Source organism: Chiloscyllium plagiosum, unplaced genomic scaffold (assembly GCF_037043375.1).
Source record: "Chiloscyllium plagiosum isolate Xiang-an unplaced genomic scaffold, Cpla_swu_hap1 HiC_scaffold_27, whole genome shotgun sequence".
Classification (NCBI taxonomy): domain Eukaryota; kingdom Metazoa; phylum Chordata; class Chondrichthyes; order Orectolobiformes; family Hemiscylliidae; genus Chiloscyllium; species Chiloscyllium plagiosum.
In genome coordinates this window covers 50,764,676-50,779,448 of record NW_028270165.1, presented here as the reverse complement: position 1 = coordinate 50,779,448, position 14,773 = coordinate 50,764,676, and the positions used below count along the sequence as shown (strand labels likewise).

Below are 14,773 nucleotides of genomic sequence, written 5' to 3'. Positions count from 1 at the left end.
CATGCTGGTGGACATTTGGCTCAGAGAATGGAGCTGAAAGCCAGGCTGCAGACCTTTTATGAAAAAGATAGCCAGACATTTTATTCCAGGAGTTGGTCATTCCTCTCCGGACAGACCCTTCTGATTGACCCTGTCCACTGACTCAGGAGGTGTGAGCGTGGATGAGGCAGGTAAAGGGGATCTGAGAGAGGGCTGCAAGGGAGTGGAAGAGCGAACTGGCTGGGTGCTGGGAGTACGAACAACATTGGGGAGGTGGTGGTAAGGGACAGAATAGTGACAGGGATTTTCTCCGGTCTCCGCAATTGGTAGCAGGAGGCCAGATGACATCGGTGTCTATCTGGTGCCAGGATTCGGGAACCAATGTGTTCAGGCCTGAAGATGTGGGAAAGGGAGGTTACAGCAGGAGAGAGCCTCTGCTGAGGCTGCGTGAAAAGTTAAAAGCTAACTCTGGACGGCACAGTGGCTCAGTGGTTAGTACCGCTGCCTCACAGTGCCAGGGGTTCATGTTTGATTCCATCCTTGGGCAACTGTCTGTGTGGACTTTGGCACGTCCTCCTCCTTGTGTCTGGGTAGGTTACCTGCGAGTGCTCTGGTTTCCTCCCACAGTCCAAAGATCTGCAGTTTCGGGTGAATTGGCCATGCTGAAGTGTGCAGATTAGAGTGGGTTAGCCATGAGGAACTGCAGGGCTGTAGGGTCAGCAGATGGGTCTGGATGGGATGCTATTTGGAATGTCAGTGTGAATTCGATGGGCCGAATGACCTGTCAGAATTATGATTCTACTGCTTTTGCCACGTATATATTGAGAAATGATTGACACAGGTCTGCTGTGGGAGGAGTGGGTTCCAGTTCGTGAGATATCAACACCGGTCCTGGGGAAGGTGGGATTTGGGCAGTCTCTCCCCCCCACCCTCTGCCCCCCTGTCCAATCTCTTCTCACCCACTGTCCCCGTCCATTCTCTCTCAACTCCCACCCTCTGCCCTGCATTCTCTTCCTACCCACCTATGCCCACCAGTCTTTCTCTTTCCCTCACCATCGGTCCCCACAATCTTCTCCATTCCCATCACCCTCTGTTCCCCCCAGTGTTCTCATCCTCCCACCCTCTGTCCCCCTGTCAATTATCTCTCTCACCCCCTGACACTCTGCCCCCTCTGTCCATTCTCTCTCCTTCTCTTCCACCCACTCCCTGTCCTTGCGGATGCCTCAAACCCTCTTCGATCGCTGTATCAAACCCTTCGAGGAAGAGAGAAAGAGAATGGATGTTGATGACTCTACCTGGTAGACACGACTGCACGAGAAATGACTGATCTTTAAAATTGAGAATAGCTAAAATGATATATTCAGAAATATCATGAAAGCATGTTCAACTTTATAGAAAAGCTGCAGACATCTTTCTGAAACTTGCATTCAAATATGTCCAGTTAGTCCACAGTTGAGGACAGGGTGTAATTTGTGGATGGCCCATTCCTAGTCTTGTGAAATTGATTCTGACTATGCAGAAATAAAACCATAGAGTTGTACAAACCCGTCGGTCCATGCTGACCAGGTATCCTAAATTAATCTTGGCCCATATACCCATCCAAATGCCTTTTAAATTTTGTAATTGTACCAGCCTCCATCACTTCTTCTGGCAGCTAATTCAATACATGCACCACCCTTTGTGTGAAAAATTTGCCCCTTAGGTCCTTTTAATATCTTTCCCCTCTCACCCAAAATGAATGCCCTCTATTTCTGGACTCTCCCACCCCAGTGAAAAGACCTTGTGTATTTAACCTATCAATGCCCCTCATGATTTTATAAATCTCTATAAGGTTTTATAAACCCTCAGCATCCAACGCTGTATGAAAAACAGCTCCAGCCTATTCAGCCTCTCCCTGCAACTGAACCTCTCCAACCTTTGCAACATATTTGTAAATCGTTTTTGAACCCTTCTAAGTTTCACAACATCATTGCTACTCATGATTAATAGGCTGTGAACAATCTATCTTGTTCAGGGCATAAGAGGGGGCATTTGTTGAGGGGAATTAACTTTCAAACTGTTTTTTTTCTGACCCTGAGTCCCTTTAAATCTTTTCCCTCTCAACCGAAATCTATGCCTCGAGGGGACTCCCCTACCCTAGGGAAAAGACATTCAAAAGTTGAGGAGTCACACAAAATGCAAACACAATAAAATGTCGAGCTACAGGTTTAAAAAAATATGGTTTCAGCTTTTTTTAAACTCCTGTTGACATTTGACATTCGGGTACAAAATCTTGTCAGCAACACCAGCATCGCCACAGACCACACTACGCATACGCCTCGGTGTCAGTAAGTACTGCGCATGTTCAGCGGCGTTAATAAGAACTGCGCATGCCCCACGCTGTCCGCAATTACGGACCGCGACCTTCTTTTGATGGGCCAATGGGGAGCTCGGGATGACCGGAAGGAGCCTGGTTCCTTTGTCAATCAGAGCCTTGCTATTGTCTGAATACGGAAGTTTGCCCATGAGCTTCTGAAGCTGCTACTGCTGTTGTTCCTCTCTGAATGAAGATTGAGCTTCACCCGAGACTGCAACTTCTTTCCTCTGTCGAACATTTGTGAGTACGGCACTCTCTTTTCTTACCCCCTTTTCCATTTGATTTCATTCTGGGGTTCAATTTTTGTTTTGCAGCAATTGAAAGGAAAGGGAGTGAATCCCGGCGAGGGGAGAGAGTCTGGAAAAGTTGGGCCAAGATTGTGTCTTAGTTAGCAAACACGTGGCAAATGTAGTAGCACAATTTGAAGTTATCGCATTTGCTGTTTTTTTAAAAAAAAAAGCAGAAAGGAGACGCATTCCTTAAATAGTGATATTTTGGGATGTGAAGAAAGTGAGGACTGCATATGCTGGAGATCAGAGTCGAAAAGTGTAGGGCTGGAAAAGCATAGCAGGTACAGGCAGCATCTGAGGAGCAGGAGATTCGACATTTCAGGCTCGAGCCCTTCATCAGGAATGATGTGTTGATGTACAAACAGGCCTCAGCGTCCTTCTATACCAGCAAGCAATGAGCAAGACAAGTGGTACATTAGCAAGAGGAATTCAGAGGTGGCGATGTCTTCCTGCAGTTGGGGGGGGGGGGGGGAGTTCATTGAATATATTCAAGGCTGAGTTCATTTGAATTTTCGACAACAAGGAAGTGGATGGTCATGGGGGGAGGCAAGAAAATGGGTTTAAGACCAGTATAGAACAGTTAGACAGTCAGACAGTGCAGAAACAGACTGTTCTATCCAACTAGTCCATGCTGACTATGTTCTCAAACTAAACTAGTTGCACCTGCCAGTGTTTGGCCCACATCTCTCCGAACCATTCCTATTCATGTGCTGATCCAAATGCTTTTTAACCCTTTTTAACTGGACTACATCCACCACTTGAACTGAATTGAATTTATTTATTGTCACATGTACTGCGGCACAGTGAAAAGCGTTGTCTTGCGATCACACAGTTAAGTAGCATAGTAAATAATAGGTAAACAGCGGCAAAAACAAAAACAAAGGTTCAGGCAAATGCTGAGAGTTTGAGAGTCCATTCAGTGTTCTAACAATAGTAGGGTAGAAACTGTTACAAAACTGGCTGGTGCGTTTGTTCAGGCTTCTGTACCTTCTCCTCGATGGTAGAGGTTGTAGACAAACATTGCCAGAGTGGGATGGATCTTTCAGAATGCTGGCGGCTTCCCTTGACAGCAGGCCTGGTAGATGGATTCTATAGATGGGAGGTTGGCCTTTGTGATTGTCCGGGCTGAGTTCACCACTCTCTGTAACCGTCTCCAATCTTCAATGGTACAGTTGCCATACCAGGTCGTGATACATCCAAGACAGCTTGTTGTGGATGACCACTCCCAGGAGCTTGACACTCTCCTCTCATTCCACCTCTGTGCTGTTAATGTGTATGGGGGCATGAGTAACATCCCGCCAAAAGTCAATAACTAGTTTCTTGATTTTGCTAGCATTGAGATCTAGTTTGTTTTCAGTGCATCATTTTTCCAGGTCTTCCATCTCCCGTCTGCAGTCTGTTTTGTTGCCATCTGAGATTTGACTGACTATAGTGGTGCCAGTGAACTTGTAAATGGCATTAGTCTTGTATTTGGTGACGCAGTCATGAGTATACAGTGAGTACAGTAGGGGGCTGAGTATGCACCCCTGGAGGACTCCAGTGTTAGTGAGGATCAAATATTGTCCCCAGTCTTCACTGATTGTGGCCTGTGGGTCAGGAAACTGAGGATCTAGTTGCAGAGAGTGGGGCTTAGTCCGAGATCACTAAGTTTAGTAATCAGTCTCGAGGGGATAACAGTGTTGAAGGCTGAACTGTAGTCAAGTAGGATTCTTACGTACCTGTTCTTGGTGTCAAGATGTTCTAGGGAGGAGGGAAGGGCAAATAATATGGCATCTGACGTGGATCCCAATTTCCCGATAGGCAAATTGGAGTGGGGCAAAAGTAGTGGGAAGGCTGGAGTTGATTAATGCCATGACCAACTTTTCAAAGCAATTCATGACCACCGAAGTTAAGGCAACTAGGCGGTCGTCATTGAGATGTGCTGCATGAGTCTTCTGAGGCACAGGGATGATGTTGGCCCTCTTGAAACAGGCAGGGACAATGGCCTGCTGCAGGGAGAGGTTGAAGGTGTGCGAGAAGACCTCTGTCAGTTGATCTGCCCATGCTCTGAGTGCACGGCCTGGTCCGACGTCTGATCCCATCGCTTTCCTTGGATTCACACGAAGGAAAACTGATCTGACCTCTGGGCTTTCTCTGGACATTCATTCCACACACAAACTACTCTCTTAAAAAAAGGGTGCTTCTGATGTCTTTTTAAAATCTTTCTCCTCTCGCCTTAAAAATGTGCTCCCTAATCTTGATGCTCACATCTGAGCGAAAGGACATCTCTATCCTTCGTGATTTTATAATCCTCTGTGAGGTCACCTCTATGCTCCAGTGAAAAAAAATCCCAGTGTATCCACCTAGATGTAGGTAGATTAATGTCCAGTCATGATCTGTTGAACGCTGGTGCAGGCTTGAAAGACCAAATGGCCTACTCCTGCTCCCAAGTTTCTCTCACTGTGTCCAGAACAGCAAGAGACCATAAGACACAGGAGCAGAAATTAGGCCAATCAGCCCACTGGGTCTGCTCCACCATTCAATCATGGCTGATAAATTTCTCAACCCCATTCTCCAGCTTTCTCCCCTTGATACTCAAGAACCTATCATCTGTTTCAGTCTTAAATATACTCAGTGACTTGGCTACCGCAGCTTTCTGTGGCAGTAAATTTCATAGATTCGCCACTGTCTGGCTGAAGAAGTTTCTCCTTATCTCCGTTCGAAAAGATCTTCCGTTTACTCGAAGACTGTGCCCTCGAGTCCCCATCTCTCCTACCACTGGAAACATCTCCCCCAACATGCACTCTGTCCAAGCCATTCAGCATTCTTATGTTTCAATTAAATCCCCCCTGAGTGTAGGCCTGTTAATCAGCATGAACCAGACTTTCCAGGATGAGGCAGAGCACGGATTAGGTTCAGTAAAATGAGAATGAAAGGAGAGTGTGTGGGATGGAGATTTTCAGCTTTTAGGGAATAAGGGAGGAAAGAGAGTTTGCTATAAATTATAATCGATCGGATGGAATAATGGACCGAGGATTGGCAGATGGAGTTTAATTTAGACGAACGTGAGGTGTTGCATTTTAGGAAAGCAATCCAGGACCTAACCAGTTAATGGGGAATGTTCCTATTGAGGGTGAGAATAGGTGGACAGGGCAGATGAATGCGTGGCTGAGGAACTGGTGCATGGGAGAAAGGATCCAAAAATGTGAATATTGGAATCTCTTCTGGGGTAGAAAAGACCTGGACAAGAAGGATGGATTGCACCCGAATTGGAAGGGGACTAATATTTTGCGGCGAGATTTGCGAGAACTGCTCAGGAGGATTTAAACTAGTAAGGTAGGGGTGGGTGGGGGGCAGGGATTGCTGGGACCCAGAGAAATAGTGAGGAAAGAGATCAGTCTGTGACTGGTCCAGTTGGGAAAGGGACTGAGTTAAACAATCAGAGCAGGAAGTAACAAAGCAGAGAACAAGGTAGGACTGGTAAATTAAACTGCATTTATTTCAATTGCAAGAGGCCAAACAGGGAAGGCAGATGATGGTTAGGAACTTGGGACTGAGATATCATGGCAGTTACAGAAACATGGCTCAAGGATGGACAGCACTGGCAGCTTAATGTTCTAGAACACACATGGTATTGGAAGGATAGAAAGGGGGGCAGGAGAGGAGGGAGAGTGGCTTTTTTGATAAGGGATATATTACTGTGCTTAGGGAGGATATTCCTGGGAATACATGCAGGAAGCTTATTTGGGTGGAACTGAGAAATAAGAAAAGGGATGATCACCTTATTGGGATTTTATTACTGACTCCCTAATAGTCAGAGGGAAATTGAGAAAAAAATTGTGAGGAGATTTCAGTTATCTGTAATAATAATAGAGTGGTTATGGTCAGGAATGTTAACTTTCCAAACATAGACTGGGACTGCTATAGTGTTTAAAGGCAGTACAAAGGCAGTTGGAGTACACTTAAGAGTAAACTCAGGAGGGCAAAAAGGGAAAATGAGATAGCTTCGACAAGTAGAGTTAAGGAGGAATTTAAATGTGTACAAGAAAATTTTCTGATTCAGTAAGTGGATGTTCTGACTAATGAAGGTGCAAACCGTGACCTACTCTTGGGAAATAAGGCAGAGCAGGTGACTGAGCTGTCAGTGGAGGAGCACTTTGGGGCCAGTGACCATAATTCTATGAGCTATAAAAGAGTGATGATAAAGTATAGACCAGATCTAAATTGGAGGATGGCTAACTTGGTATTAGGCAAGATCTTTCAAAAGCTAACTGGGAGCAGATGTTCGCAGGAAAAGGGATGGCTAGAAAATGGGAAGCCTTCAAAAATAAGAAACTGAGAGTCCAGAGACAGTAGATTCCTGTTAGGGTGAAAGGGGAAAAACTAGGTAAAAACAAGGACTGCAGATGCTGGAAACCAGATTCTAGATTAGATGAAGGGCTTTTGCCCAAAACATCGATTTTCCTGCTCCTTGGATGCTGCCTGAACTGCTGTGTTTTTCCAGCACCAATCTCATCTGGAACCCAGGGTGAAAGGGGAGGCTGGTAGGTGTAGTGAATGCTGAATGACGAGAGGAATTGAGCTTTTGGTTCAGAAAAAGAAGGAAGCATATGACAAGTATAGACAGGAGAGATCGAGTGAATCCTGACAGTACAAAGCAGTTGGATTATACTTAAGAGTAAACTCAGGAGGGCAAAAAGGGAACATGAGATAGCTTCGACAAGTAGAGTTAAGGAGAATCCAAAGGGTTTTTATAAATACATTAAGGAGAAAAGGGTAACTGGGGAGAGAACAGGGCCCCTCAAAGATCAGCAAGACAGCCGATGTGTGGAGCTGCAGGAGTTGGGGGTGATAATAAACAAGTATTTTGCATCAGTGTTTACTGTAGGGAAGGACATGGAAGAAATAGAATGTGTGGAAACAGATGATGATATCTTGAAAAATGTAAAAATGTCCATACTACAAAGGAGGTGGTGCTGGATGTCTTGAAATGCATGCAAGTGGATAAATCCCCAGAACCTGAACAGTTGTACCCTAGAACTCTGTGGGAAGCTGGAGAAGTGATTGCTGGGTCCCTTGCTGAGGTATTTGTACCATCGGTAGTCACAAGTGAGGTGATGAAAGACTGGAGGTTGTCTAACGTGGTACCAATATTTAAGAAAGATTGCAAGGAAAAGCCAGGGAACTATCAACCAGTGAGCCTGACATTGCCGGAGGGCAAGTGGTTGGAGGTAATCCTGAGAGACAGGATTTACATGTATTTGGAAAGGCAAGGACTGATTAGGGATAGTCAGCATGGCTTTGTGCGTGAGAAATCATGCCTCACGAACTTGATTGAATTTTTTGAAGAAGCAGCAAGGGATTGACGAGGGCAGAGCAGTCGACATGATCTCCATGGACTTCAGAAAGGCATTCAACAAGGTTCCTCATGAGAGACTGGTTAGCAAGGTTAGATCTCGAGAAATACAGGGAGAACTAGCAATTTGGATACAGATCTGGTTTGAAGGTAGTCGACAGAGTGGTGGTGAAGGGTTGATTTTCAGACTGGAGACCTTCGACACGTTTATTCTATCCATAATCCTCATGATTTTATAAACAGACAAGGTCTTCTCCCTGGGTTGTGGAGTCCAGAACTAGAGGGCATTGGTTTAGAGTGAGAGGGGAAAGATTTTAAAAGGGACTTCAGGGACAAGTGTTTCATGCAGAGGGTGGTGAATGTATGGAATGAGTGTCAGAGTAAGTGATGGAGGATGGTACAACTAAGGCATTTAAAAGGCATCTGGATGGGTATATGAACAGGAAAGGTTTAGAGCGATAGTGGCCAAGTCCTGGCAAATGGGACGAGATTAGGTTAGGATAACTGGTCGGCATGGACGAGTTGGACTAAAGGGTCTGTTTCCGTGCTGTACACCTCTTCGGCTTTACTTCAGGACTCTGAAATTGTTCATGAAAACCACTTCAGTAATCTGCCCAGTTTTAAGACTACAATATACAAGAGCAGAATGAGGCCATTTGGCCCATTGAGTCTGCTCCACCAGTCGATCATGGCCGACATGTTTCTCAACCCCATTCTGTTGCCTTCTCCTCGTAACCCTTGATCCCCTTACTTATCAAAGACCTATCTATCCCTGTCTTAAATGCCCTCAACGACTTGGCCTCCACAGCGCTCTGCAGCAATGAGATCCACAGATTCACCATCCTCTGGCTGCAGAATTTCCTCCTCATCTCAGTTCTGAAGGCATTCCTTCACCCTGAGCCTGTGTCCTCTGGTCCTCGTTTCTCCTACCGGTGGAAACATCTTCCCCACATCCACTGTATCCAGTCAGAGTCACGCAGCACGGAAACAGATCCTTCGGTCCAACCAGTCCATGTTGACCATAATCCCAAACTAAACTAGTCCCACCTACATGTACTTGGCCCAATATCCCTCTGAACATTTCTTATTCATGTACTTATCCAAATGTCATTTAAATGTTGTGACTGTAGGCGCATCTATCACTTCCTCTGGAAATTCATTCCACACGTGAAGCACTCTGTGTAAAAATGTTACCCCTTATTTTGTTTTTAAATCTTTCTGTTCTCACCTTAAAAATATGTCCGCTAGTCTTGAAATCCCTCATTCCAGGGAAATGACTCCCTGCATTCACCTTCTCTGTATCCAGCAAGATTTTATAAATCTCAAAGAAGACCTGAAATGTTAGCTTGCTCTCTCTATGTGGACGCTGCCTGACCAGCTGTGATCTACAGCATTTGTTGTTTTCAGGACGGATTCCAGCATCTGTCACAATGCGCTCCTAAATGTTGGCTACCTCTTTCCAGATCCTTTGAGACTCAACTTTACTCAACAATCCACTGTGCGGTACAGTCAATAACGTTCCACATTGCATCTCTTTCAGCACACACGGGCAGCACGTGGCTCAGTGGTTAGCACTGCTGCCTCACAGCACCAGGGACAAGGATTTGACTCCAGCTTCAGGTGACTGTGCAAACTCCACACAGACATTGTCCTCCCCGTGGCTGTGTGGATTTCATCTAGATGCTCCGGTTTCCTCCCACAGTCCAAAGATGTACAGGTTAGGATGAATTGGCCATGCTCAATTGCCCCACAGTGTTCAGGGATGTGTGGATTAGGTATATTAGTCGGAGGTAAATGGAGAGTTGTTGGGCCAAATGGCCTCATTCTGCACTGTAGGGATTTGATGTGGCAACCCCCCAGCTGTTTGCATTTCCTGTAGGGGAAGTGGGGACGGGGCGAAAGTTCAGTGTGTGTGAAGTGAAAATTAAACGTAGTGCTTTGCGTGAGCTCAAGCTGAGTGACTTGGTGGCGGGACTGGAAAAGGAAGGTACAGTGTCTGTGGTTAGTGATGCTGCCTCACGGCACCAGAGAGCCAGATACAATTCCAGCCTCGGGGCCGTTGTCTGTGTGGATATTGCACATTCTCCGTCTGGTGTTTGCGGCGGATTTCTTCCAGTGCACCTGTTTCTTCCCACTATCCAAAGATGTGCTGGTTTGGGTGAATTAGCCATGTTAAATTGTCCATAGTGTCCACGATGTGTAGGTTAGATGCATTAATCAGGTGTAAATGTAGAGCAATCAGAGGAGGGTAATGGTGCTTTCAATTTCATGGAATTCCAAAAGAAAAGAATGTTCCGCATAAAGTCGAATTGCTTGTTCTGAATTTCTACCCTGACTGGCAGTGATGACTTTCATAATCTGTTTTTTCCAATGCATTTGAAGATTTGAAGACTGAAGTTTCAAATTCAGTAGTTGAAGGGCTTATGCCCGAAACAGCAACTCTCCTGCTCCTTGGATGCTGCCTGACCTGCTGTGTATTTCCAGCACCACACATTTTGACGGACTCTCCAGCATCTGCAGTCCTCATTTTCATGTCAATGACAGGCAGTCAATCAATCCATTGGGACTGTAATGATTTTTGACTATGATTCTGTGAGAAAGAGCAAAATTCTTTGGTTTCTGATTCAGTACGCTTTCAGCATCAGTGGAGCTGGATGAGAGACACTACTGTGGCAGCGCATTGAATGTGCAGCCTGTCACAATTATGCAGCCTGGAAAGAGGAATTCACGGCAGGGAGGGTTTGTACACGCGTTTGTGTGCAGCTGAAGCTTTGGCCATGGAGAAACCAGAGGAATCTCGCCCCATGGAGAAACCGTGGAAGTGTGGTGACTGCGGGAAAGGCTTCAGTGTCCCATCTGCCCTGGAAATTCATCAGCGCAGTCACACTAGGGAGAGGCCGTTCTCCTGCCCAGAGTGTGGGAAGGGATTTATCCGCTCTTGCCACCTGCTGGACCACCGCCGAGTCCACACTGGGGAGAGACCATTCACCTGCCCCGACTGTGGGAACAGCTTCACCCACTCCTCCCACTTGCTGGCGCATCAGCGTGTCCACACCGGGGAGAGGCCCTTCCCCTGCTCTGACTGTGGGAAGGCCTTCAGCAAATCCTCTGACCTGCTGAAGCACCAACGGGTCCACACGGGGGAGAGGCCATTCAGTTGCCCCGAGTGCGGGAAGGCCTTTAGCGATTCCTCTGCCCTGCTGAGGCACCAGTGGGTCCACACAGGCAAGAAGCCGTTCCCCTGCCCTGAATGTGGGAAGGGCTTCAGCAGTTCCTCCTCCCTGCTGACACACCAGCGGGTCCACACTGGGGAGAGGCCATTTGCCTGCCCGGAGTGTGGGAAGAATTTTCCCCAGCCCTCCCAACTGCTGACCCACCGGCGGGTCCATACCGGGGAGAAGCGATTCTCCTGCTCAGTGTGCGGGAAGGGCTTTGCAGTCTCCTCCAACCTCGTGGCCCACCGGCGGGTCCACACGGGGGAGAGGCCCTTCAGCTGTCGCGAGTGCGGGAAGGCTTTCAGCAATTCCTCCCACCTGCTGAGGCATCAGCGGGTCCACACAGGGGAGAAGCCGTTCTCCTGCCCAGAGTGCGAGAAACGCTTTAACTGCTCCTCCCACCTACTGACCCACCAGCGGATCCACATGGGAGAGTGGCCGTTCTACTGTCCTGAGTGCAGGAAGGGCTTCAGCAATTCTTCTGCTCTGCTGACCCACGTGCGGGTCAATAGAGGGGAGAGGCCATTCGGCTGCCCTGAGTGTGGCAAGAGGTTCACATTTTCCAGCAACTTGCAAAGACACCAGCGGGGGCACCAGTGCTCCCAACAATCGGATACTGCCAGTGACGCTACTGTGGATTAAACCTTGTGCCCCACTCTTAAAAGCCCACCAACTTTCCCACTGTACCAATTGTCAAAAAATTTCTGGACTGCACACTGCCTCGCACCCCCAAGTGCAACTCTAAAGTGGCTCGGGGCGACATGGTGGCTCAGTGGTTAGCACAGCTGCCTCATAGAGCCATGGATTCGGGTTTGAACCTACTGTTTGATTATCCCGTGTCTGCATGGGTTTCCTCCGGGTGTTCCGCTTTTGCTCCCACAATACAAAGATGTACAAGTTAGGGTGAGTTAGCCTAGCCAAATTGTCCATAGTGTTCAGGGATGTGTAAGTGTGGTGCAGTAGTCAGGGGTAAATGTAGACTGGTCAAAAGTGTGGTGCTGGAAAAGCATAGCAGGTCAGGCAGCATCTAAGGCGCAGGAGAATCGACGTTTTGGGCATAAGTCCTTCATCAGGATTCTCCTGGTCTTCGGATGCTGCCTGATCTGCTGTGCTTTTCCAGCACCACATTCTTGACTCTGATCTCCAGCATCTACAATCCTCACCTTCTCCAAGTAAATGTAAAGTAATAGGGTTAAGAGAATAGGTCTGGGTGGGTAACTGTATGGAGGGTTGGTGTTGCCTTGTTGGTCCAAAAGGCCTGTTTACATTCTGTAGGGATTCTGTGATTCCATAAACTTTGCTTCCAGTGGGCGACATTACTCGGAGTCTGGGACTGCACGTTCCTAAGAATCTGCAGAAACCTAAGACCACAAGACCACTGGAGCAGACATGAGGCCATTCAGCCCATTGAGTCTGCTCCACCATTTGTTAGAAACAAAAAATAATTGCGGTTGCTGGAATCCAAAGTAGGCAAGCAGGAGGCTGGGAGAACGCAGCAAGCCAGGTAGCATTAGGAGGTAAAGTTAGCATTTCGGGTATTAACCCTCCTTCAGGACTGAAGAAGGGTTCTTCCCAAAACATTGACTTCTGTATCAGAAACAATTTACTAGGATGTTGGCGGGGGTTGGAGGGTTTGAGCTACAGGGAGAGGCTATTTGGCTGGGTGAGAGATTTAAAAGGGACGTAAGGGGCAATGTTTTCACGCAGAGGGTAGTGCATGTATGGAATGAGTTTCCAGAGAAAGTGGAGGCTGGTACAATTATACCACTGAGAAGGCATCTGGTTTCGGACATGAACAGGAAGGGTTCAGAAAGATAATGGGCCAAATACTGACAAATGGGACCAAATTAATTTAGGATGTCTTGTCAGCGTTGATGATTTGGACTGAAGGGTCTGTTTCCGTGCTGTACATCTCTATGTCTACCGGTCCTGATGTAAGTTTTAAAATTGAGTCCAAGTAACTTTGAATAGTTCAGTCTTGTTGAACTCACCTCTTGAAAGGTTTCAAGTGAATCCCTCCAAGTGATACTGTTTAAAAATGCCAAGTTGGACAAAATATCTCATTAAGGTCGACACAAACCCACAGCTGAAGATATCAGAAATCACACAACACCAGCTTACAGACCAACAGGTTTATTTGAAATTACAAGCTTTAGGAGCATTGCTCCTTCTTCAATGCTGCTGCTTCATCACTTCACCGACAAAGGAGCAGTGCTCTGAAATCTTGAGTTCAAATAAACCTGTTGGACTCTAACCTGGTGCCATTTGACTTCTGACCTTGTCCAGCCCAATCCAACACCAGCACTTCCACATCAGAGTTGACTAATGAGATCGGATTTTATTCAGTGTGATTAAGTGAGATGCTCATCTGAAAACTCAAAACTGTTGGAGAGACAAAGAGACACGAGTCAGTGCTACAGCACGGAGACAGGCCCATCGGCCCAAACTGGTCCATGCCGACCAAAATGTCCATCAACAGTAACCCCATTTCCCTGCACTTGGCCACTATCCTTCTAAGCCTTTCCTCTCCATGTGTTTGACTAAATGTCTTTTAAATGTTGTTAATGTACCGACCTCAACCACTTCCACTGGAAGCTCATTCCATACACAAGCCACACTCTAAAATTTTTGCCCCACATATTTTCTCAATCACTCCCCTCTGATCATGTTTGTATGCTCTGTTTGGAGATGTAGGAGTAAAACTTCACAATAAAATATTAATACAGCCTTTATTCATGACTCATGATTAAACACACTTTCTCTATTTACAGCTGTAATTGAGAGGCTTCTCTGAATTAGTCGACATGTTTGTAACAAGTTGTGAAACATGAAAGGGTTCTGAAAAGATTTACAAAGATACTGCCAGGGTTGGAGAGTTTGAGCTGTTGCAAGCGGCTGAAATAGACTGGGGCTATTTTCCCTGGAGGGTCAGAGGCTGAGGGGTGACCTTACAGACTGTTTCGCTGTAGAAGTGTTTCAGGAAAAAAAAATCTCAAACCTTTTTCCGATTGTTGCCTTTGCCAATATCTGTTGGCCATTAGTGAAGTCCCTTAGCCCAGTCGAATCGGACCCTCTGCCTTTTACAACCCCTCTGGGGGAAAAAAATCAAGATGACATAATCTTCTTAAAGGAGTAACATCATCACAACAGAGAGCACACAAACAGAAACATTTCTATCACAAGGTTGTACAGTTAACAGGCCAAGATAATGTCTTTTCAATTTAGCCAATCAATTTAAATCCGGTCCTTTGGCTACCAATATCTATTAAATTTAAATCTGATGGTTTTGACAACAGAGGACCAATCCTATTGTAAAAACTCAATATGGCATCAAGGGCATAAAAGAAGGGGACAGTTGGACAGAACCCCAGAGCTAACTCCCCATTGCTAGAGCTAAGAGTCCTCAGCACGAGAGAGAGACATCAGCTCTGACAGTCAGCTGTGAATGAGAGAGCATCATTTACAAAAAAACCAGAAGAGCAGGAATTGCAGGAGGCATTCCTGACAAAAGATTCAATAGAAGGATGCTGAGAATATTCTGTAAAACGTAATCTGAGAGACGAAATTCTATTTCTTGTTGTTTTAGTGGGTCTTGTAT

General features: G+C 46.3%; 1 protein-coding gene across 1 annotated transcript in view; it reads left to right on the top strand.

Moving 5' to 3' along the window:
- Nucleotides 1-13,956, top strand: part of LOC148144012 (uncharacterized) — a 105,497-nt gene extending 91,541 nt beyond the window's left edge. Inside the window, exons 3-4 of the mRNA XM_087975721.1 lie at nt 10,857-11,423; nt 13,947-13,956. Coding sequence (XP_087831847.1) covers nt 10,857-11,423; nt 13,947-13,956 — 577 coding nt within the window. The remainder of the gene's footprint in view (nt 1-10,856; nt 11,424-13,946) is intronic.
- The last annotated feature ends 817 nt before the right edge of the window (nt 13,957-14,773 follow it).